Source organism: Scyliorhinus torazame, chromosome 1 (assembly GCF_047496885.1).
Source record: "Scyliorhinus torazame isolate Kashiwa2021f chromosome 1, sScyTor2.1, whole genome shotgun sequence".
Taxonomy (NCBI): domain Eukaryota; kingdom Metazoa; phylum Chordata; class Chondrichthyes; order Carcharhiniformes; family Scyliorhinidae; genus Scyliorhinus; species Scyliorhinus torazame.
The window spans coordinates 224,433,771-224,458,252 of record NC_092707.1 but is presented as its reverse complement, the minus strand read 5'-3'; the positions used below and the strand labels follow the sequence as shown (position 1 = coordinate 224,458,252).

The 24,482-nt window shown below is 50.4% G+C and overlaps 1 protein-coding gene across 2 annotated transcripts in view; it reads left to right on the top strand.

Annotated features, from left to right (window-relative positions):
* Positions 1–18,326: 18,326 nt before the first annotated feature.
* The window catches only part of LOC140419086 (zinc finger protein 292-like), a 277,845-nt gene continuing 271,689 nt past the window's right edge, over positions 18,327–24,482 (top strand). For both annotated transcript variants that reach the window (XM_072502855.1, XM_072502854.1), the window contains exon 1: positions 18,327–18,478. In XM_072502855.1, the coding sequence (XP_072358956.1) occupies positions 18,350–18,478 (129 nt within the window). In that variant the 5' untranslated portion in view covers positions 18,327–18,349. The remainder of the gene's footprint in view (positions 18,479–24,482) is intronic.

Here is a 24,482-nt window from a genome sequence, read left to right as displayed (position 1 = left end):
GAGAGGTGCGGGAACAATGGGCCTGGATACAGCGGCGACCGACCGGGTCTGGCACACCGCAGCGAAATGTCCCTTCTTCCCGCAGGCCTTGCAGATTTCGCTATGCGCCGGGCAGCGCTACCGGGAATGCTTTGTCTGGCCGCAGAAGTAGCATTTGGGTTGGCTGGGGGAGGCCGCTGGTGGGGTCCACGATGTCCATAATGACGCCGTGCAGTCGGGGGGGTACGACTGTCCGTTACGGGAGGCAACAGACAGTGAGTTTGCGAGTTGCCTGGTTGCCGCAAGGTCGAGTGTACCCCCTTCTAATAGGCGCTGGCGGACGTTCGCTGACCCCATGCCCGTAACAAAAGCGTTCAGTATGTTCGACTGCCGAAACTGCCTGGCAATCACAGTTCCTCGCCAGGATGTGCAGGGCACGCCAGAAATCGTCTTAAAGACTCACCAGAGAGTTGATGTCTCGTGGACAGGAGGTGCCTGGCTTACAGTTTGTTGATTGGGCGGATATAATGTCCTTTCAGGAACACCATTTCTTCCGTGTAAGTAGGTGCATCCCGGATAAGGGGGAAAATATCGGAGCTCACCCGTGAGTAGAGGACCTGGAGTTTCTGTTCTTCCGAGGGTTGGTCCATTGCGGATCGGAGGTAGCTCTCGAAACAAGCGTGCCAGTAGTCGAAGGCCGAAGCTGTAGGCGATCAGGCTTGATGCGTAGTTCCATCGCTGTAATATCTCTGCTTAATAAATTGATGCACTATCAATTACAGTAGAGAGTAATCGAGGCTTTATTAAGCAGAGATGGGTTGCCTCCTGCAGCTGCTACTAGAAATGGTAGCAGCTCGGTGTGCACACACATTTATACTCCGCCTACTGGGCGGAACCAGCAGGCAGGGATCTACCCCTGTACCTGTAGTACAGGAGCCTTACCGTATTACCTCTAATACACATATTACACAAACAGTGGTGACTACCACACACCTCCATGAGATAGCTCCATTCTACTTGAACGAAGGACTTCTCAGAATCCAGGATGATGATTACCTCTGGTGTCCTCTCCCCGGGTCATAATCACATTCAGAAGGCTTCTGATTTTCACCGTTAGCTTTCTGCCCTTGACAAAACCCAGTCTGATCCTCTGTGGTTACTTCTGGCAAGTGGCTCTGCAGTCGCTTAGCTAAAGCTATCGCCAAACTTTAGCATCAGTGTTCAGGCGTGAGATGGGTCTGTATGACCCGGACTCCGTCGGGTCTTTGTCTTTCTTTGGGATCAGTATCCCTTCTCCCTTGGGTGGTTGAACCTCCACGGGTTCACCCCCTCCCCATCTGCTCTATGAGGTGATTAATCTCTTGCCATTCCAGATTTGGCTCTCGTTCTAGGGATGGATTTGTCTGTTTTTTGGGTTCTGCACACAGTTGAAGTCTCCCGCCATGATGAGTTGGTGGAAGTCTAGGTCGGGGATTTCTTTTTCATGAACTCAACATCATCCCAGTATATATTCACAAATACCACCGAGCCTTTTCCAGAGTCCCACTAACCATTACATTTCGTCCCCCTGGGTCCATCACCATGCTCTGCAATGGTGAGGGGCTGTAGGTCCAGTGGGACCCCTCTGGTCTTTTAACACCAACTGCGGTTGTGGGCCGCCTTCTCATGGGGGACAGATAATGCACAGTGTGAGACACTTAAATGCCAGCAGCACCGTGAGTCCGCAGCTAGTAGCCTGGTTGTGCAGGGCACCCGACAATGGCGGGTGGTACGCATGCTGGCATGTGGTACAGTGCGCATGGACTGTCAGCGGGTGGGGTTTGTTTGCCCTCTAAGGAGGGGGTATGGGAATGTGGGACGGAGATTGGTGCTGGGCAGATGGTGGTGGTGACTCACTCTGGCTAGCCTGGAGGGTTGCCCATTTTCACCCAGCGCTGCCTACCGGTCCACCAGGTGGGGGCCACATTGGGCAGGAGGGACAGTAATGGGTGTGGCATGGCAATGGGCAGCACGGTGGCACAGCTCCAGGGGTCCGGGTTCAATTTCGGCCTCAGGCGACTGCCTGTGAGGAGTCGGCATGTTCTCCCCATGTCTGTGCAGGTTTCCTCCCATAGTCCAAAGATGTGCAGGTTAGGTGGATTGCCCATGCTAAATTGCCCCTTAATGTCCAAAAGGTTAGGTGGGGTTGCTGGGAATAGATGGAGGTGTGGGTTTAAGTGGGGTGCTCATTCCAAGTGCCCGGTGCAGACTCGATGGGCCAAATGGCTTCCTTCTGCATTGTAAATTCTATGATTTTATGAGTCACCCTAGCTGCCCTGTGGAAGTTGTGCAGCTTCTTCCTGCACTGCTGCCCGTTCCTGGCGGTTTGGCCCACAGCGCTCACTGCCTCTGTCCAGGCCCAGTTAATGTCGGCGGGTGGCAGCCTACTTCCCACTCCTGGGAATAGGGTGCTTTGCTTTACTGCATCCAGCAGAGTCTCCAGCTCTGCATCTGCGAATCTCTGAGGCCGCTCTTCGGGGTGGCAATTTCTTGGCTGGAATGAGAGTGAGGGGTGAGTGGAGTGCCTATATGTGGCCGGCTGCAGCCTGTCGGGCTCTCGGGTGCCCATCACGACCCCAGCGAAGCAGGTAATTATAGTCCAGTTAGCTTAACTTCGGTAGTAGGGAAGATGCTGGAATCTATCAAGGAAGAAATAGCAAGGCACCTGGATGGAAATTGTACCATTGGACAGACACAACATGGTTTCTTAAAGGGCAGGTCATGCCTAACTAATTTAGTGGAATTTTTAGAGGACATTACCAGGGTAGTAGACAGCGGAGAGCCAATGGATGTGGTATATCTGGATTTCCAGAAAGCTTTTGACAAGGTGCCGCATAAAAGGTTGGTGCATAAGATAATGATGCATGGCGTTAAGGGTAAAGTAGTAGCATGGTTAGAGGATTGGTTAATTAATAGAAAGCAAAGAGTGGGGATTCATGGGTGTTTCTCTGGTTGGCGATCAGTGGCTAGTGGTGTCCCTCAGGGATCAGTGTTGGGCCCACAATTGTTCACAATTTAAATAGATGATCTGGAGTTGGGGACCAAGTGCAATGTGTCCAAGTTTGCAGACGACACTAAGATGAGTGGTAAAGCAAAATGTACAGAGGATACTGGAAGTCTGCAGAGGGATTTGATAGGCTAAGTGAATGGGCTAGGGTCTGACAGATGGAATACAATGTTGACAAATGTGAGGTTATCCATTTTGGTAGGAATAACAGCAAAAGGGATTATTATTTAACTGATAAAATATTAAAACATGCTGCTGTGCAGAGGGACTTGGGTATCTTCGTGCATGAGTCGCAAAAAGTTGGTTTTCAGGTGCAACAGGTGATTAAGAAGGCAAATGGAATTTTGTCCTTCATTGCTAGAGGGATGGAGTTTAAGACTAGGGAGGTTATGCTGCAATTGTATAAGGTGTTAGTGAGGCCACACCTGGAGTATTGTGTTCAGTTTTGGTCTCCTTACTTGAGAAAGGACGTACTGGCACTGGAGGGTGTGCAGAGGAGATTCACTAGGTTAATCCCAGAGCTGAAGGGGTTGGATTACGAGGAGAGGTTGAGTAGACTGGGACTGTACTCGTTGGAATTTAGAAGGATGAGGAGGGATCTGATAGAAACATATAAGATTATAAAGGGAATAGATAGGATAGATGCGGGCAGGTTGTTTCCACTGGCTGGTGAAAGCAGAACTAGGGGGCATAGCCTCAAAATAAGGGGAAGTAGATTTAGGACTGAGTTTAGGAGGAACTTCTTCACCCAAAGGGTTGTGAATCTATGGAATTCCTTGCCCAGTGAAGCAGTAGAGGCTCCTTCATTAAATATTTTAAAGATAAAGATAGATAGTTTTTTGAAGAATAAAGGGTTTAAGGGTTATGGTGTTCGGGCCGGAAAGTGGAGCTGAGTCCACAAAAGATCAGCCATGATCTCATTGAATGGTGGAGCAGGCTCGAGGGGCCAGATGGCCTACTCCTGCTCCTAGTTCTTATGTCACCCAAGGAAACCTGAGTGCCCATTTCTCAGAATTTAATGTCTGAATGTTTTATTTGCCTGTAGAACCCCCTCAACTGTCGTTCGTTTCAGTGAGGTTATCCATTTTAATAGGAATAACAGCAAAAGGGATCATTATTTAAATGATAAAATATTAAAACATGCTGCTGTGCAGAGGGACTTGGATGTCCTAGTACATGAGTCGCAAAAAGTTAGTTTACAGGTGCAACAGGTGATAAAGGAGGCGAATGGAGTTTTGTCCTTCATTGCTAGAGGGATGGAGTTTAAGACTAGGGAGGTTATGCTGCAACTGTATAGGGTGTTAGTGAGGTAGTGTGTTCAGTTTTGGTCTCCTTACCTGAGAAAATACGTACTGGCGCTGGGCGTGCAGGGGAGATTCACTAGGTTATTCCCAGAGTTGAGGGGGGTTGGATTCCGAGGAGAGGTTGAGTTGACTGAGACTGTACTCGTTGGAATTTAGAAGGATGCGGGGGGGGATCTTATAGAAACATATAAAATTATGAAGTGAATAGATAGGATAGATGCGGGCAGGTTGTTTCCACTGGCGGGTGAAAGCAGAACTAGGGGGCATAGTCTCAAAATAAGGGGAAGTAGATTTAGGACTGAGCTTAGGAGGAGCTTCTTCACCCAAAGGGTTGTGAAACGATGGAATTCCCTGCCCAGTGAAGCAGTTGAGGTTCCTTCATTAAATATTTTCAAGATAAAGATAGATAGTTTTTTTGAAGAACAAAAGGTGTTCGGGCGAGAAAGTGGAGCTGAGTCCACAAAAGATCAGTGATGATCTCATTGAATGGCGGAGCAGGCTCGAAGGGCCAGATGGCCTACTCCTGCTCCTAGTTCTTATGAATCACAAGCCGGCATGCGTGAAAATTGCACTAGTTCTATGTGGCACTGGTGCTGGCCCATTAGCACGTCCTGAATTGTTCCGGGACCGATGCCGCTATTGAGGCCGTAGAACACCCGTGACTCAATCTCGGTGTCAGCACTTAGTCTCGGAAACAGAAAACCCTGCCCTCTTTTAAAAGATATTTTTATTAAAGTTTTCATTTCATAAAACAAAAAATAAACAAATCCGTACAAACAAAATACCATTTACAAACCCCTAACCTGAAAGAAAACCCCCACTAAACCAGAAACACCCCTTGCCCTCCCGCCCCCCGACCGTGACCAATTCTTAATAATAAAAGACAAAGGTCACCAGGTCCAGGCTCACGACCCACCCAAGACAGCGCCCCCTAAGACGAGACACAGAAAAGTCCTTAGTCCCAGTCAGATCTCTCCCTCTCCCCCATAAACATTAAAAAAAGCTTTCCAGAGACATGACTCCATCCCAACAAACAAAGAAGCTTGGCTCACTGAACCTTGCCCAAGCACGTCCAACTAGCCGCAGCCCCTCCCCCATCACTTCCGTTCGCGCGCTGAAACTTTACAGCTCATCACTTCCGTTCGCGCGCTGAAACTTTACAGCTAACAAAGGTAACCCCCCTCTCAGGGTGTATGTCACAAAGAACAAAGAAAAACACAACGGGCTGGATTCTCCATTCCTGAGACTAAGTGGTGATGCCGAGGTAGCATTCATGGACTTTCACAACAGCAAAACTGGACCGAATCTGGACTGATTCAGTGATTGTGGAGGGGCTAGCACCGGCGCCACGTGGAAAACAATCGATTCCAATGAAAAACGGTGCAGAATTCGCTGGGTCCATGATTGACACACAGGAGGCTGACCAGCTACAGCCGCATATATACACTTCACTCCCCACACACCATCCTAGCCAACAAGATTGCACTGGTTGTGCTGGAGCACACCCATACAGCTGATGGGTCGGCTGGGACCAGAGGGCACCAGGGGGGTGGCCTGGGGAGACACCCATTTGACCGGTGCCACTAAGTTCACAGTGGGCTGTTAGCAGCGTGTGCAGCTGCGGCAATGATGTTCCGTCCCCGTCCACCCCAACCACAGTGCACCTCCTGGAAACCCCGCTACTCCCCCCGGCCCTGGCATAAGCCCCCAGACCAGTGGTATAACTGTCGGGAAACTATGGCGATGTTGGACATTTTCCGTACCCCCTCTCTCTACCTCAGCAGCCACGACGCCGGTTTCACGATTTGTAAAAGCACAAGTGAATAAGCGAATGACTAGGGAAAGAGTAGGACCAGTCAAGGACAGGGATGGGAAATTGTGTGTGGAGTCTGAAGAGATAGGCGAGATACTAAATGAATATTTTTCGGCAGTATTCACTCAGGAAAAAGATAATGTTGTGGAGGAGAATGCTGAGCCCCAGGCTAATAGAATAGATGGCATTGAGGTACGTAGGGAAGAGGTGTTGGCAATTCTGGACAGGCTGAAAATAGATAAGTCCCCGGGACCTGATGGGATTTATCCTAGGATTCTCTGGGAGGCCAGGGAAGAGATTGCTGGACCTTTGGCTTTGATTTTTATGTCATCATTGGCTACAGGAATAGTGCCAGAGGACTGGAGCAAATGTGGTCCCTTTGTTCAAAAAGGGGAGCAGAGACAACCCCGGCAACTATAGACCGGTGAGCCTCACGTCTGTAGTGGGTAAAGTCTTGGAGGGGATTATAAGAGACAAGATTTATAATCATCTAGATAGCAATAATATGATCAGGGATAGTCAGCATGGCTTTGTGAAGGGTAGGTCATGCCTCACAAACCTTATTGAGTTCTTTGAGAAGGTGACTGAACAGGTAGATGAGGGTAGAGCAGTTGATGTGGTGTATATGGATTTCAGCAAAGCGTTTGATAAGGTTCCCCACGGTAGGCTATTGCAGAAAATACGGAGGCTGGGGATTGAGGGTGATTTAGAGATGTGGATCAGAAAATTGGCTAGCTGAAAGAAGACAGAGGGTGGTGGTTGATGGGAAATGTTCAGAATGGAGTACAGTCACAAGTGGAGTACCACAAGGATCTGTTCTGGAGCCGTTGCTGTTTGTCATTTTTATCAATGACCTAGAGGAAGGCGCAGAAGGGTGGGTGAGTAAATTTGCAGACGATACTAAAGTCGGTGGTGTTGTCGATAGTGGGGAAGGATGTAGCAGGTTACAGAGGGATATAGATAAGCTGCAGAGCTGGGCTGAGAGGTGGCAAATGGAGTTTAATGTAGAGAAGTGTGAGGTGATTCACTTTGGAAGGAATAACAGGAATGCGGAATATTTGGCTAATGGTAAAGTTCTTGGTAGTGTGGATGAGCAGAGAGATCTCGGTGTCCATGTACATAGATCCCTGAAAGTTGCCACCCAGGTTGATAGGGTTGTGAAGAAGGCCTATGGAGTGTTGGCCTTTATTGGTAGAGGGATTGAGTTCCGGAGTCGGGAGGTCATGTTGCAGCTGTACAGAACTCTGGTACGGCCGCATTTGGAGTATTGCGTACAGTTCTGGTCACCGCATTACAGGAAGGATGTGGAGGCTTTGGAGCGGGTGCAGAGGAGATTTACCAGGATGTTGCCTGGTATGGAGGGAAAATCTCATCAGGAAAGGCTGATGGACTAGAGGTTGTTTTCGTTGGAGAGAAGAAGGTTAAGAGGAGACTTAATAGAGGCATACAAAATGATCAGGGGGTTGGATAGGGTGGACAGTGAGAGCCTTCTCCCGCGGATGGAAATGGCTGGCACGAGGGGACGTAACTTTAAACTGAGGGGTAATAGATATAGGACAGAGGTCAGAGGTAGGTTCTTTACGCAAAGAGTAGTGAGGCCGTGGAACGCCATCAGGAACTCGGCCCATCGGAGGTGGAGAATCGCGGAGGCCGGAGAGTACGTGACGATGAATTACGAATTGCCGTCAAATTGGCGCCCGCTTCGATTTTGGCACTGAACCTATTCTCCGCCCAATTGCATTTCCCAATTTTGGCTTCAGCCAACAGAGAATCCCGCCAAACACTCCCCAACCTGTCCCAGCTACGGAAAAGTTACTGAAGCCTAACACCCTTACAATACTTAAAGTCCCCCCCCCCCGAGGGTGGTATATTCTCCATACTGTTACTCTAACCACAACCCCCTGATAACTGTTGCTCCCCCTCAATTCCAAACCATCCCCTTTGACGTTCCAAGCAAATCCATTCACTCAAGCCACAAGTCCATGCTTCCCGTACCAGCCTCCCCGAACAGGCGCCGGAATGTGGCGACTAGAGGCTTTTCACAGTAGCTTCATTTGAAGCCTACTTGTGACAATAAGCGATTTTCATTTAATTTTTTTTTTCATTTCATGATTTTTCTTAAACTTAGAGTACCCAATTATTTTTTTCCAATTTAGCGTGGCCAATCCACCTAACCTGCATATCTTTTGGGTTATGGGGGTGAAAACCACGCAGGCACATGGAGAATGTGCAAACTCCACACGGACAGTGACCCGGGGCCGGGATCGAACCTGGGACCTCAGCGCCTTAGGCAGCAGTGGTCCATGCTCCTTGATAAACACCGCCAACGTATTAAAAAATGATCTTTCGACTGAAAAGTCACTCTCAGCCTCATCGGGTGCACACTCCAAACTGACTCCACTCATGAACAGCGCTGACTTTGCCTTATTGAAAGCTGCATGCCACTTCGCCAACTCCTCTCCGACATCTTGGTATAGCCTAATAATGCTTCCTTCCCACCTCAAGTCCCGATTCACTTTGGCCCATTGCAGAACCCGTTCCTTCTCCTGGAAGTCTCCTGATTGACCTTCTTATGGACTGAACTGATCTCTTCACACATCTGCTCTACTGAGTAGTACTACATTCCGTATGCACATCTGATGCCTGTGCCTATGTATTTATATTATGTATTTATGTATGTCCAATGTTTTTTCATGTATGGAACAATTTGTCTGGACTGTACACAGAACAATATTTTTCACTTTACCTCGACACACGTGACAATAAATCAAATTCAAGCTGTGGCATCCAATAATCACCGCCTGTCGTGGCTCAATCACCCGAGGCTTCCACTGGAGTACTCTATGGGCCCGATCCAACTTTGGAGGGAACAATCGCCCTCCGCCACCAAACATTTGCCAGCAACTGAGAAAAGTACTCATTTGGCTTTGGGCCCTCCAACCCCTCCGGTAACCCCAGGATTCTGAGGTTCTGTCTCCTCGACCTGTTCTCCAAGTCATCCACCTTTACCTTCACAGCCTTGTTCCTCTCCTCCACCAGCTACATCTCAGCTTCCAACGATGTGTATTGATCACCATGTTGCGACAAGGCCACCTCCACACCCTTCAGCACCTCTCCATGCTCCTTCACCACCTTCGAAGTTTTTTCAGGATTCCACGCTTGGGGGCCTCGCATCTTTCCACTAAAGGAGAATCCTTCGCCGGGCTACCAGGGACGCAAAGGCCAGAATTCCAGCCTCTTTCGCCTCCTGCACTCCTGGCTCCTCTGCCACCCCAAATATTGCGAGCCCCCAGCCCGGTCTGACCCTGGATCCTACCACCCTTGACACCGTCCTCGCTACGCCCTTCCAAAATTCCTCCAGCGCTGGGCATGCCCAGAACATATGGGTCTGATTTGCTGGGCTCCCTGAGCACCTAACACACCTGTCCTCACCCCCAAAGAACCTGCTCATCCTTGTCCCGGTCATGTGTGCCCTGTGCAGCACCTTAAACTGTATGAGGCTGAGCCTCACGCACGAAGAGGAAGAATTCACCCTCCCTAGGGCATCTGCCCACGTCCCCTCTTCGATCTCCTCTCCCAACTCCTCCTCCCACTTACCTTTCAACTCCACCACCGAGGCCTCCTCCTCCTCCTGCATCACCTGGTAAGTTTCCGAGATCTTCCCCACTCCCACCCACCCCCCTGAGAGCACCCTGTCCTGTGTGTGGCAGTAGTCGTGGGAATTCCACCACCTGCCGTCTGGCAAACGCCCTTACCTGTAAGTACCTGATACCTGAAGGTGTTCCCCGGGGGGAGCCCGTACTTCTCCTCCAGCTCACCCAAGCTCGCGAACTTCCCTTCCACAAACAGGTCCCCCAACTTTCGTATCCCTGCCCTGTGCCACCCCGAAAACCCTACATCTGTTCTTCCTGGGGCGAACCGGTGGTTCCCCCGTAATGGGGTCCACGCCGAGGCCCCAACTTCCCCCCTATGCCGCCGCCTCCACTGCCCCCAAATTTTGAGGGCCGCCACTACCACCGGGCTCATGGTATACCTCCTTGGAGGAAGCGGCAGCGGCGCCGTTGCCAGCGCCCCCAGATTCGTACCCACACAGAACGCAGTCTCCAGCCTCTTCCATGCAGCCCCCTCCATCACCCACTTGCGCACCATCGTCGCATTGGCGGCCCAGTAGTACCCACAGAGGTTGGGCAGCGCCAGCCCCCCCCTATCTCTACTCCACTCCAGGAACACCCTTCTCACCCTCGGAGTCCCCCGCACCCACACAAACCCCATTATACTCCTGTTAACCCGCCTGAAAAAAGCCTTCGGATAAACACGGGGAGGCACTGGAACAGGAACAAGAGCCTTGGGAGCACCGTCAGTTTGATTGACTGCACCCTACCCGCCAAGGACAGCGGCAACGCGTCCCACCTCTTGAACTCCTCCTCCATTTGCTCCACCAGCCTTGTAAAGTTAAGCCTATGCAGGGCCCCCCAGCTCCTGGCCACCTGGACCCCCAAATATCTGAAGCTCACCTCCGCCCTTTTTAATGGGAGCTTGCCAATCCCCCTCTCCTGGTCCCCTAGCTGAACTACGAACAGCTCGCTCTTCCCCATATTGGGCTTGTACCCCGAAAAGTCCCCGAATTCCCTAAGGATCCTCATTACCTCTGGCATTCCTCCCACCGGGTCCGCCACATACAGCAGCAGGTCGTCCGCATAAAGCGACACCCGGAACATCGTCGGGGTAAAGCCCCCCCCGGCTCATTAAAGGTCCTAACTAACAGCGGGCCCAACAGGTCCATGTATTTTTTATAGAACTCGACCGGGAAACCATCCGGCCCCGGTGCCTTCCCCGCCTGCATGCTTCCTATCCCTTTGATCAGCTCCTCCAGCCCAATCGGGGCCCCCAGTCCCGCCACTCTTCCACCTTTGGAAACCTCAATTGGTCCAGGAAACGGCCCATCCCTCCCTCCTCCCGTGGTGGCTCGGATTGGTACAATTCCTCGTAGAAGTCCCTGAAGACCCCATTGATGCCAACCCCACTCCGCACCACGCTCCCTCCCCTGTCCCTAAATCCCCCGATCTCCCTAGCTGTGTCCCGCTTCCGAAGCTGATGCGCCAGCATCCGGCTTGCCTTTTCCCCATACTCGTAGACCGCCACCTGGGCCTTCCTCCACTGCACCTCCGCCTTCCTGGTGGTCACCAGGTCGAATTCGGCCTGGAGGCTGCGCCTCTTCCTCAACAATCCTTCCTCAGGCTCTTCCGCATACCTCCTGTCTACCCTCGCCATCTCCCCCACCAGCCTCTCCCTCTCCCCCCGCTCCTTGTGGGCTGTAATGGAGATCAGCTCTCCCCTCACCACCGCCTTCAGTGCCTCCCATACCGTCCCCACTCGGACCTCCCCGTTGTCGTTGGTCTCCAAGTACCTCTCTATACTTCCTCGGACCCGCTCGCTCACCTCTTTGTCCGCCAACAGCCCCACCTCCAAGCGCCACAGCGGGCGCTGGTCCCTCTCCTCCCCCATCTCCAAGTCCACCCAATGCGGGGCGCGGTCCGAAATGGCTATTGCCGAATACTCGGTATCCTCTACTCTCGCTATCAGCGCCCTACTCAAAATGAAAAAGTCGATTCGAGAATAAGCCTTATGGACATGTGAGAAGAATGAAAATTCCCTAGCCCCCAGCCTTGCAAATCTCCAAGGGTCCACCCCTCCCATTTGGTCCATAAATCCCCTCAACACTCTAGCCGCCGCCGGCTTCCTACCAGTCCTAGACCTGGAGCGATCCAGTGCCGATCCAACACCGTGTTAAAGTCTCCCCCCATTATCAGACCCCCCACTTCCAAGTCTGGGATCCGACCCAACATACGCCGCATAAAACCCGCATCGTCCCAGTTCGGAGCATACACATTGACCAGGACCACCCTCTCTCCCTGCAACTTACCACTTACCATTATGTACCTACCGCCATGATCTGCCACAATGCTCGACACCTCGAATGACACCTTCTTTCCCACCAAGATCGCCACCCCTCGATTTTTGGCATCTAGCCCCGAGTGAAACACTTGACCTATACACCCTTTGCTCAGTCTTACCTGGTCTGCCACCTTCAGGTGTGTCTCCTGGAGCATAACCACATCCGCCTAGAGCCCCTTCAGGTGCGAGAACACGCGGGCCCGCTTAACCGGCCCATTCAGTCCCCTTACATTCCAGGTTATCAGCCGGATCAGGGGGCTACCCGCCCCCCTCCCCCGCCGACTAGCCATGACCCCCTCCTCGGCCAGCCACGCGCCCGCACCCGGCCCGTTCCCCACAGCGGCATACCCCCGTCTCGAACCCCCCCCCACTCGCTCCAGCTCCTCCTTTACCTTAGCAGCAGCAACTCGATTCCCCCCCCCCCCCCGGCTAGGACCCATCCTAGCTGGTTTACTCCCCCCATTGAACTTCTGCAAGTCAGCTGACTTCTGCTGACCCTGGCCACTCCCACCTCCCCTTCGACTCCTCCCATTGTGTGGCACCCCCTCCTCTCCCGCTCCCCCTCCACAGGCTCTCCCGCTCCCCCCTCCGTTCTAAGCGCGGGAAACAATCCTCGCTTCCCCGCCCCGGCCCCCCCCAGTCTTCGGCGCGGGAAAAAGGCCCGCGCTCTCCACCTACCAGGCCCCGCCACCAACCAAAACGGTGCCCAACCCGAAAGAGAAAAACACAAGAGAAAAAGAAACCCAAAACAATGCAAAGGCCCCCCCCGCCCCCCCAAACCATAAATAGGCATAACATATCCACCGCAGTCCCCAATCACCCATCCCAACCCTCAGTCTGTGTCCAGCTTCTCGGCCTGAACAAAGGCCCACGCCTCCTCCGGAGACTCAAAATATTGGTGCCGGTCCTTGTAGGTAACCCACAGTCGCGCCGGCTGCAACACGCCAAACTTCACCCACTTCCTGTGCAGCACCGCCTTCGCTCGATTGTACCCGGCCCTCCTCTTCGCCACCTCCGCACTCCAGTACTGATATATCCGAACCTCTTCGTTCTCTCACCTGCTGCTCCTCTCCTTCTTGGCCCACCTGAGCACACATTCCCGATCGACGAACCGCACCAGCACCGCCCACGGTGGTTCGTTCGCCTTGGGCCTCCTCGCCAACACTCTATGGGCCCCTTCCAGCTCCAGGGGCCCCTGGAAGGACCCAGCTCCCATCAGCGAGTTCAACATGGTGACCACATAGGCCCCCACGTCCGGGAGGCCCAGAATCCACAGATTCTTCCGCCACGACCGATTCTCCATCTCCTCGAACTGCTCCTGCCATTTCTTGTGGAGCGCCTCGTGTGCCTCCACCTTTACAGCCAGGCCTAAGATCTTGTCCTCATTGTCAGAGATCTTTTGTCGAGCGTCTCGGATTGCCACCCCCTGGGCCATCTGTGTCTTCAGCAGCTTATCAATAGAAGCCTTCATCAGCTCTAGCAGGTCCGTTTTAATCTCTCTGAGGCAGCGCTGGACCCATCCTAGCTGGTTTACTCCCCCCATTGCACTTCCGCAAATCAGCTGACTCCTGCTGACCCTGGCCACTCCCACCTCCCCTTCGACTCCTCCCATTGTGTGGCACCCCCTCCTCTCCCGCTTCCCTTCCACAGGCTCTCCCGCTCCCCCCTCCGTTCTAAGCGCGGGAAACAATCCTCGCTTCCCCGCCCCGGCCCCCCCCAGTCTTCGGCGCGGGAAAAAAGCCCGCGCTCTCCACCTACCAGGCCCTGCCACCAACCAAAACGGTGCCCAACCCGAAAGAGAAAAACACAAGAGAAAAAGAAACCCAAAACAATGCAAAGCCCACCCCCCCCCCCAAACCAAAAATAGGCATGACATATCCACCGCAGTCCCCAATCACCCATCCCAACCCTCAGTCTGTGTCCAGCTTCTCGGCCTGAACAAAGGCCCACGCCTCCTCCGGAGACTCAAAATATTGGTGCCGGTCCTTGTAGGTAACCCACAGTCGCGCCGGCTGCAACACGCCAAACTTCACCCACTTCCTGTGCAGCACCGCCTTCGCTCGATTGTACCCGGCCCTCCTCTTCGCCACCTCCGCACTCCAGTCCTGATATATCCGAACCTCTTCGTTCTCTCACCTGCTGCTCCTCTCCTTCTTGGCCCACCTGAGCACACATTCCCGATCGACGAACCGCACCAGCACCGCCCACGGTGGTTCGTTCGCCTTGGGCCTCCTCGCCAACACTCTATGGGCCCCTTCCAGCTCCAGGGGCCCCTGGAAGGACCCAGCTCCCATCAGCGAGTTCAACATGGTGACCACATAGGCCCCCACGTCCGGGAGGCCCAGAATCCACAGATTCTTCCGCCACGACCGATTCTCCATCTCCTCGAACTGCTCCTGCCATTTCTTGTGGAGCGCCTCGTGTGCCTCCACCTTTACAGCCAGGCCTAAGATCTTGTCCTCATTGTCAGAGATCTTTTGTCGAGCGTCTCGGATCGCCACCCCCTGGGCCATCTGTGTCTTCAGCAGCTTATCAATAGAAGCCTTCATCAGCTCTAGCAGGTCCATTTTAATCTCTCTGAGGCAGCGCTGGATCCATCCTAGCTGGTTTACTCCCCCCATTGCACTTCCGCAAATCAGCTGACTCCTGCTGACCCTGGCCACTCCCACCTCCCCTTCGACTCCTCCCATTGTGTGGCACCCCCTCCTCTCCCGCTTCCCCTCCACAGGCTCTCCCGCTCCCCCCTCCGTTCTAAGCGCGGGAAACAATCCTCGCTTCCCCGCCCCGGCCCCCCCCAGTCTTCGGCGCGGGAAAAAAGCCCGCGCTCTCCACCTACCAGGCCCCGCCACCAACCAAAACGGTGCCCAAAAGAGAAAAACACAAGAGAAAAAGAAACCCAAAACAATGCAAAGCCCACCCCCCCAAACCAAAAATAGGCATAACATATCCACCGCAGTCCCCAATCACCCATCCCAACCCTCAGTCTGTGTCCAGCTTCTCGGCCTGAACAAAGGCCCACGCCTCCTCCGGAGACTCAAAATATTGGTGCCGGTCCTTGTAGGTAACCCACAGTCGCGCCGGCTGCAACACGCCAAACTTCACCCACTTCCTGTGCAGCACCGCCTTCGCTCGATTGTACCCGGCCCTCCTCTTCGCCACCTCCGCACTCCAGTCCTGATATATCCGAACCTCCTCGTTCTCCCACCTGCTGCTCCTACCTTCTTGGCCCACCTGAGCACACATTCCCGATCGACGAACCGATGGAACCGCACCAGCACCGCCCACGGAGGTTCGTTCGCCTTGGGCCTCCTCGCCAGCACTCTATGGGCCCCTTCCAGCTCCAGGGGCCCCTGGAAGGACCACGCTCCCATCAGCGAGTTCAACATGGTGACCACATAGGCCCCCACCTCCAGCCCCTCCGGGAGGCCCAGAATCCACAAGATTCTTCCGCCACGACCGATTCTCCATCTCCTCGAACTGCTCCTGCCATTTTTTGTGGAGCGCCTCGTGCGCCTCCACCTTTACAGCCAGGCCTAAGATCTTGTCCTCATTGTCAGAGATCTTTTGTCGAGCGTCTCGGATCGCCACCCCCTGGGCCATCTGTGTCTCCAGCAGCTTACCAATAGAAGCCTTCAACAGCTCTAGCAGGTCCGTTTTAATCTCTCTGAGGCATCTCTCTGGATACCCTCCTCTTGCTCCTCCGCCCACTGCCTCCACGCTGCCTGGTCTCCACCCCGCCTCCATTTTGTCCTTCTTCCCTCCCTTTTTCTGGTCCTCCACCACCTTTTTTGTCGCCACGCTCCTAGTTAAAGCCATATACTGACGCGGAGCTATTATTAACTCCTTCCCACACCGGGAAACGTCGAAAAGGTGCCCTTGGGGGCCTTGAAAAGAGCCCAAAAGTCTGTTTTTGCGGGAGCCGCCGAATGTGCGACTTAGCTCCGCATAGCCGCAACCGGAAGTCAAGTCTCCCCATCAATAACAATAGCTGGAGGTGCAAGTGCTTGTCTGTGGGAGGATTTTGGTGTTGGGTGATGAGACCAAATCTTTTGTACGCAGCGTTGGAGAGGGCGAGGATGGTCCAAAACAACATGTTCCGTTGGGGACACCATGACTCACCGCAGTGCAAGTGGTGGGTCATGACAAGGCTGAAGCATTCGTAGCAACCTTCAGCCAGAAGTGCCGAATGGATGATCCATCTTGGTTACTCATCATCCTGACTTGGAAATATAGTGCCGTTCCTTCGCTGTCACTGGATCAACATCCTGGATGTCCCTCCCTAACAGCACTGTGGGGTGTATGCACACCACATGAACTGCAACCGTTCAAGACGGCAACTCCCCATCACCTTCTCAAGAGCAACTAGGAATGGGCAATAAATGTTGGTCTATCTAGTGACCCCCACATCCCATAAATGAATTTAAAAAAAACCATAATTACTTCACTTTTCAAGAATAGTTATAAAATCAATTTGTGGCAGAGGCAAATCCTTTCTATCTTCACTGGAATCCTCCTGGACTTCCTTCTCTACCCGACAACGAAGTCATACTACAAGAAACCCAATGGGCTGTATTCTCCAATTTTGAGACTAAGTGCTGACACCGGCATCAAAATGGTGGAGTTTCATGCCAGAAAAACTGGCGTGAAAGGACTACTAATTCAAAGCCCTGCAGGGGGCTAGCAGGGACCCACAGTAAATCTCGCAGCTTTTGCTGCAGATACGGGCCCCCGCACTTCTGGATCAGAGGCCGCGCATGCGCACAGCGGCGGCACCATGCTCCACGGTGGACCGTGGAGCCAGACCCAAAAAAGAGACACCCTGATCGGCCGCCCACTCGACCCTCAAACCCCGCACGAACACTCACCGGCCGCCTTTAAGGACCTCCTGGCTTCCGATTCACCCGTCCCCGACCAGGTGGCCGCGGACTGAGTCCGCAGCACGGTAACACAGTGGTTAGCACAGTCGCTTCACAGCTCCAGGGTCCCAGGTTCAATTCCTGGCTTGGGTCACTGTCTATGCAGAGTCTGCACATTCTCCCCGTGTCTGCGTGGGTTTCCTCCGGGTGCTCCGGTTTCCTCCCACAGTCAGAAGATGTGCGGGTTAGGTGGATTAGCCATGATAAATTGCCCTTAGTGTCTAAAAAGGTTAGGTGGGGTACTGGGTGATGGGAATAGGGTGGAGGCGTGGGCTTAAGTGGGGTGCTCTTTCCAAGGGGTGGCGCAGACCCGATGGGCTGAATGGCCTCCTTCTGCACTGTAAATTCTATGATCCCGACTGGCTGGCGCACATTGGTTCCACACCGCCTTTGACCCGTCAGGGGCTGAGGATTGCTGAGCGGGCCTCTGGGAATTGTTCCAAGGTGCCGTGTACTCCCCAAATACGCCGCGTTTCGGGCCTGCAGAATCGGTGATCCGCCGCCGTCCCAATTTCTTGCGTGAACATCGATTCTCTACCCCTGCTCCGGCCGCAATTTTGGCGCGAGGGTGCGGATAATCCAGCCCATTATGTTTGCTGTCCAACCAGGAATCACTGACAGAGGGCTGCATTGTCCACTGGCGCCCGGGGGTTGCCCGACACCGTGGCGCTGCCCCTCAATGGGAAACGCCATTGACCAACCGGCGTAACGGAGCATCCCGCCAGCATGGTGAGGCAGAAAAGTGGCACTGCGGAACGGAGCATCCCGCCAATGATCTTTGTCGCTTGCCAAATCCAAGAGGTATCTGAGACAACAGCTCCTGCAATTTGCGTGAAAATTAAAATATCCCACTGGAGTTTTTGCAACTTGCTTCACTGATCTCCGTATTGAAACATCTCCCCACTACAACATTGTGGAGAGTGAGCTCTGTGCCTTTGCGAAATGCCGTTCTTTCGGGTGAAACCCAATCCATGTGGGTGACAAGTATGGCCCAAGTGCATCTCAAACTCACCGTTAAACTGCAACCGCTGAAATGCAGTGGGTTTGTCACCATTTTGAATATAAACCTGACCTGTGAAATTTCAGGGCGGCTAACGGCTGTGCCAGGCCGAGTTAACAGGCTCCAAACTCAGCCGCACTGACCTTGATGCAGCTTCCCTGCCGGTCCTCGAGCAGCAACTCGCGCCTGGCAGCAGCCCGCGCGCACGCTCACGTGATCCCGCCATTTTGGCAGCCCCTCCCTCACCAACGTTCCATGGAAGTGAGCCAATCAGCAGCGCGACGTCGCCCGACGTCACCCAGTGTGGCACGTCGCGGGCATGAGCGCAGCAGCAAGATGGCGGACGAGGAGGTTGATGCGGACGTTAGAAACCTGACGGACAACCTCCGGGAGCTGGGCAACGAACTGTTGGAGCTCGGCGTGTCTGTGCAGTCGTCCGGGGATTACTGCCAGCGCTTCTGCCAGGTCAGCGATGTAGTCGGTGGGAGGGCCTCGATGCCTTTAATGAGCGGAGTCGCCCTCCTAAATGTATGGATGTGTAAATGTGTGCGGCGGGGGGCGGGTAACGGCTCTGAGCACCGTCCCTCTTTGTTAATTACGGTGTGTTTTTTTTGTCGAGTGCCCGTTGCCTTCCCGGAGCCGCAGCTGCCGCTTCTCCCCTCGGCCCCCTCCTCAACCTTTCTTTGTTTTTCTTGCGGTGACGATGTGCGTTCGCTGCGCAATGTCTTAAATTGAAAAAGGGCTTAAAACAGCAGAGTGTAAATAGGGGGAGGGGAGGCGGGGGCTGGGCTGGAACTCGCCAACAATACAGCTGATTGTAACTCGTGGGTCCCAGAGCCTCGCCCTCCCTTGCTTATCTGGCGTGGCCCATTTCTTTCCGGCGTGTAAAAAAGAAAGTCGCATTAATGTCACCTTGTAAAATTAGCGAAACGTACTTTATTTAATTGATTTGATGTTAACAGCCTAAGATTTTCCCTTTCCATTTAGTTCATAAATCTGAAAGAAGTTCTTGAATAGTAATTATGTATTATTTAGTGTCTTCTATCTTTTATCAGACCATGTTAATTATTCCGTTACATAAATGGCTAGAGAAGTTGAGTATAATCACAGATGTTTCCGCAATCGCACTTGCGTTTTCTGAGTGGTAGCATGCCTGCTAGCAAAATAAAGTTGCTAAAATGGTGATCTAATATCTCAACAGTTAAATAACGTATTTGGTAAAGGCTGTGCTTTAATAGTACAATGTTCAAAAGCTGTTTTGCAAGAGATTATTTGGCCTGTATTGAGGACGTTTGTGGAAAGTTTCCATATGTTGTCCAATAATGGGTACCCAGAATGGTGTTATGAAGTTGAGTTAATTTGAGAGATAGTTTTATTGGAAATAATCGTGTCTGTCAATAGATGCAACTATGGAAATTTGCTTTTTAAAATCTATACTAGTGTATGAAATCAAATCTTTTAAAATGATTTTTGCCTTCTGGAAATCAAGTAGTAACAAAACTTAATTGTTATGAAGTGTAAAGCATAAAGGCTGGTGAAATGGTACTATTTATTTATGGGCAACTTTAATGAACTGCAGTAAAATACTTGTTTAGTCAAAAGTTGCGTTATTGGGAAATTACATCTGAACCATGCATTGTGTAAAGAATTAATCCTTATTGGAGTGTTTGTGGGACAGTTTCTGAGAACAGAATGTTTGACACCAACCAAAGAGCAGGCTATACTAGATCTGACAAAGCGCAATGAGAGAGGATTAATGAAATATCTCTTTTGAACAGGTAGCAGTTATCATAATATGATTGAATTCCACTTCAGTTTGAAGGAATGAGTGGATCTAAGACTAGTGTTCTAAACTTGACCAACATCAATTATGAAGGCATGAAGGTAGCGCTAGCTGAAGTAAACTGAGAAATTAGAAAATGAGATGCAGTGACAGAAGGTTAAGGAGATCATGGATCATAGAATATTCTAGACATTTCAAAATATTCAAAAAAGATGCATTCCAGTGAGAAAGATGCATTACAGTGAGAAAAAGGAGACCATCCGTGACTGGCTATACAAGTTAAAGATAGTTTCAAAGTACATGATTCTGCAAAGATGAGTGGTGAAAAGCTGGAGCTGCTTTTAAGCACTCCACTCACCACACACACATTACAGCCACGAAGATGGCTCAGAGAAGACCTGCCCTCCGATTTCGGAAGTCTACTGCTCGATGTCATTGAGGAGAGAAGGGACATCCTCTTCCCCAGGGTGCCTTCCTGAACAGCACCTACGATAGAGAAAACTAGCTAGAAATATAAAAACAGAAGAGTGCCTGCAGGTATTTAAAAAGGAAAAGATTAACAAAAGTGATGATTGGTCCTCTACAGTGAGAATGAAGAATTGATGGAAAATCAGGAAATGAAGAGTGCTAAATTATATCAATGTGTTAAGTGAGTGGGAGAAGGTTTAGCATGGTACAAGTGTGAACATGTGCACTTACGCAGGAAGAAGAGCAAAGCAGCATATTATTTAAATTGAGAAATTGCAGAACTTAGGTGCAGAAGGATCTGGGTATCCTGGTACACGTAAATGTCGGCACAGCCCCAGAGGATCATAGGCTGGTGATTCAACTTGAGAGTCAGGCAAGGGGCAAGGTTGAGAAGGCGGGACCTTCATGAACAACCTCAGCCAGTATGGAAATTGAACGTGTTGTTGATGTTGTTCTGCATAATGAACTAGCTGCCCAGCCAGCTGAGCTAACCGACACCCATAGGCATCCTGCTACATGAATTAAGGAGGTAGGCTGCAGGTATAGCAATTGATTAGGATGACAAATGGAATGCTTTTGTTTATTGCAAAAGAACGGAATTTGAAAGTATGGATATTTTCCTACAGTTGTACAGTATATTGGTGAGACTGCATCTAGAGTGCCGTGTACCGTTTCAGTCTCCTTATACAAGAAAGGATAAAATAGTTCTCAGAAGGTGCACTTGACTGATGGTTGGGTGGGAGGGCGGGGGTATTATCTTGAGGAAATGATGGACAAGCTGGGTCTGTATCCACTGGAGTTTAAAAGAGTGAGCTGATCTTATTGAAACAATATCCTGAGGGGACTTGACAGGCGGATGCTGAAAAGATATTTCCCCTTGTAGGAAGGGCTAGAACCAGGGCATAGATTTTAAAAAGACGAGGTCTCCCATTTACGATGATGAGGAGAAATTATTTCTCTTGAAGGGTCATGAATCTTTGGAATTCTCATTCCCAGCGAGTAGTGGAGACAGTGTCAATGAGCATATTTAAGGCAAAGGTAGATAGTTTCTTGACCAATAAGGGTATCTAAGGATATTGGGAGTCGGTGGAATATAGAACTGAGGCCACTATCCGATCAGCCATGATCTAATTCAATGGCAGAGTAGGCTTTAGAGGCCAAATGGCCTACTCCTAATTTATATATTTTTATTTAATGTGATAAATGTTTTAATTGCAGGTGTAGGAAGTGTCATGAGGTTCCATATTGGTATAGCTGCATCACAATCTTCCTTTAGAATATCATCCATATTTTGCCTTGAGGTGATATAATATGAGCTGGTCAAGTTACTTGCTGTTTTCAAGCAATAAGGAATTGTAAGTGACAGAGTCCATGTGATAAAAGCAAAATATGACTGAATTTGGCCACTATAAATGGAGGCCTACTTTTAAATGGATGGAATTATGGAATTCGCCCCTAAAACGTTAAAATTCCTGGAATTCGACACAATAACAATTCTATATTCAGCCTTTAAAAGAGTGGCCCAGAAATCTAATATCTTTCAATCCAACTTGTAGCTATTATTCTGATATCAAGTGGTTGTTCCCTAATTATTGAAACAGCCTTAGTACTAAAAGAAACCCTGCACCATATATATTGGAAAGCAATTTATTGCAAGAAATGAAAGTGGAATTTGAATGTTAGATGTGTGACTGTGCTGGAAACCTAGGATTGATATTTTGTTGTTGTCCAGACTCGTGTACTTGTCATCCGTTTAATGTATGATGCACAACTTTTGTTCCAATAAAAGGTTAACAATTCCAAGATGATACCAGAAAGAAAAGACTTTCTTTACTTAATTTCAGAGCTTTCTTTACTTAATTTTGTTGATTTTTTGAAAGCGGTGTTTTGTGGTTTAGGATACCATCAGAGCATATAATAAATTGTTTGATATGTGTATCTGAATGCTCAGTCCATATTGTTTTTCCCCTTAGCCTGAAATCAAGCAAGGGCATGCAAGTACAACCATTCAGCTGCGAAGAACCCTCCATCCTCTCCTGATGTGTATATGCAAATACCCCAATGCATTTAGTTTTCTTTATCAATAATCCTTTCAGGCCTGCTTACTTTAAAACAGTTAATGGACTGAGGTAATCTATTTATTTAATGGCACAGCTGATCTACACACTACGCCATTGGCTTCAGTAAATTATGCATTCACATAGACCAGGGCGAGATCAACCCTTAAAACTCAAGAATCAAAAATGACAAACTATTATTCAGTAAGTGTCCTAGATCTTTAAGGGCACAACTCGGGTCTTGAAAAGTATCTTAAATAACAGCATACTCCAATGTAATCTAATACATCAATTTTCAGTACAGCCTATGACATTTGAATACAAAAATGCTGAACTTTTAAAAGATGGCTACTGGTGCAAGAAACGGCAATAGTCTCAGCAACTAACAATATTCAGTAACTTACATTACCAGTGATATTCCTTCCATGAGAAAAATACAGCATCATTTGGCCATCATCCTACCTAGGCATATGCTCCAGCCTATCCAAGTAACCCCAACTAACCTTTTGGACACTTAAGGGACAATTTAGTATGGCCAATCCACCTAACCTGCACATTTTTGGACTGTGGGGGGAAACCAGTGCATCCGGAGGAAACCAGAGCATCTGGAGAAAACCCACAGATACGGGGAGAACGTACAAACTCCACACAGTCACCCAAGGACAGAATTGAACCTGGATCCCTGACACTGATGCAAAAATGCTAACCACATTCTAATATAAAATCTGATATCATTACTCCTACAAGCAATACTGGAAAACTCTATAGTTAATATCAGCAGTCACAGTGTTAGATTAACTTTGGAGGAGGGGGACGCTCTGGTTTCATGTATGTTCCTTGAAGAAAGATTTGCTTTCTTATCATGTGACTTGTAGCACGGCTTCAGTGACGTCATTTGTGGATGGAGCTGTGCTGTGGGTGTCAGATGAGAAGGTTTTTTATGTTTTGGTTTGGTTGCTTTGGACTGCAGCAGGAGAAAGGCGTGTTTCCCGGTTCTTCTCTGTTTTCGTTTTGAAAACTGTTCCAGTGAAAAGCACATTGGGCGTGGCAAACTGCCTTGGTAATTTTAATGGTAGAGTTGTTTTCCGGAAGGAGTTTGAACCTACTGGTTGAAACTGGATTGGAATCTCTGGGAAAGGACCAGTCCCAGTCAAGTGAGAATACAGTGTGCTGGGCCACTGCCTTGAAACTGGTTTTGGTTTATTGGATTTTGTTATTGAATTGGAACAGCTAAGGGGCAATTCATTAAGTGTTATATACATAGATTTTTAAAAAATATATATATTTATTAACGTTTTTTAACACAATTTTTCTCCCTTACAAACAATAACCCCCCCCCCCCCCCCGTGACAAAATAAAACGAGAAATCGCGCAGAGCAAGATATATACATGGCAAAATGATATATTTACACAGCTTTGTACACTGGCCCTCACCCGTACGTGCCAGTTTCCCCAACGCTTCATGTTATCTCTTGCTCATCCACCCTCCCGGGCAGTCCTCCCTTTCTCCCCCCCCCCCCCCCCCCCCAAGGTTGCTGCTGCTGCTGACCAACCTTCCTCTAACGCTCCGCGAGATAGTCTAGGACCAGTTGCCACCGCCTGTAGAACCCCTGCGCAGACCCTCTTAAGGCGAACTTAATCCTTTCCAACTTTATGAACTCAGCCGTATCATTTATCCAGGTTGGGGGGCTTCGCCTCCTTCCACATTAGCAAGATCCTTCGCCGGGCTACTAGGGACGCAAAGGCCAGAATGCCGGCCTCTTTCGCCTCCTGCACTCCCGGTTCGTCCACTACTCCAAATATTGCTAGCCCCCAGCTTGGCTTGACCCGGACTTTCACCACCTGAGATATTGCTCCCGCCACTCCCCTCCAGAACCCCTCCAGTGCCGGGCATGACCAAATGTTATATACATAGATTACTGTAGCTGTTGTGTTGTCTTTGTTTATAATTGATAAAAAATCTTGCTGTGTGTGTGTGAATAAACCTTGTTTTGATTAAAGCGCCTAGGAAGTCTGATGAATCACACCTGAAGCGAAGGCTTTTGTGCTCATCCTAGCCAAATTTAACATAAAGGTTATCGATCAGGTGAACTTCAGGTGCTCCAGTTTCCTCCTACAGTCCAAAGATCTGCTTGTTAGGTGGATTGGCCATGATAAATTG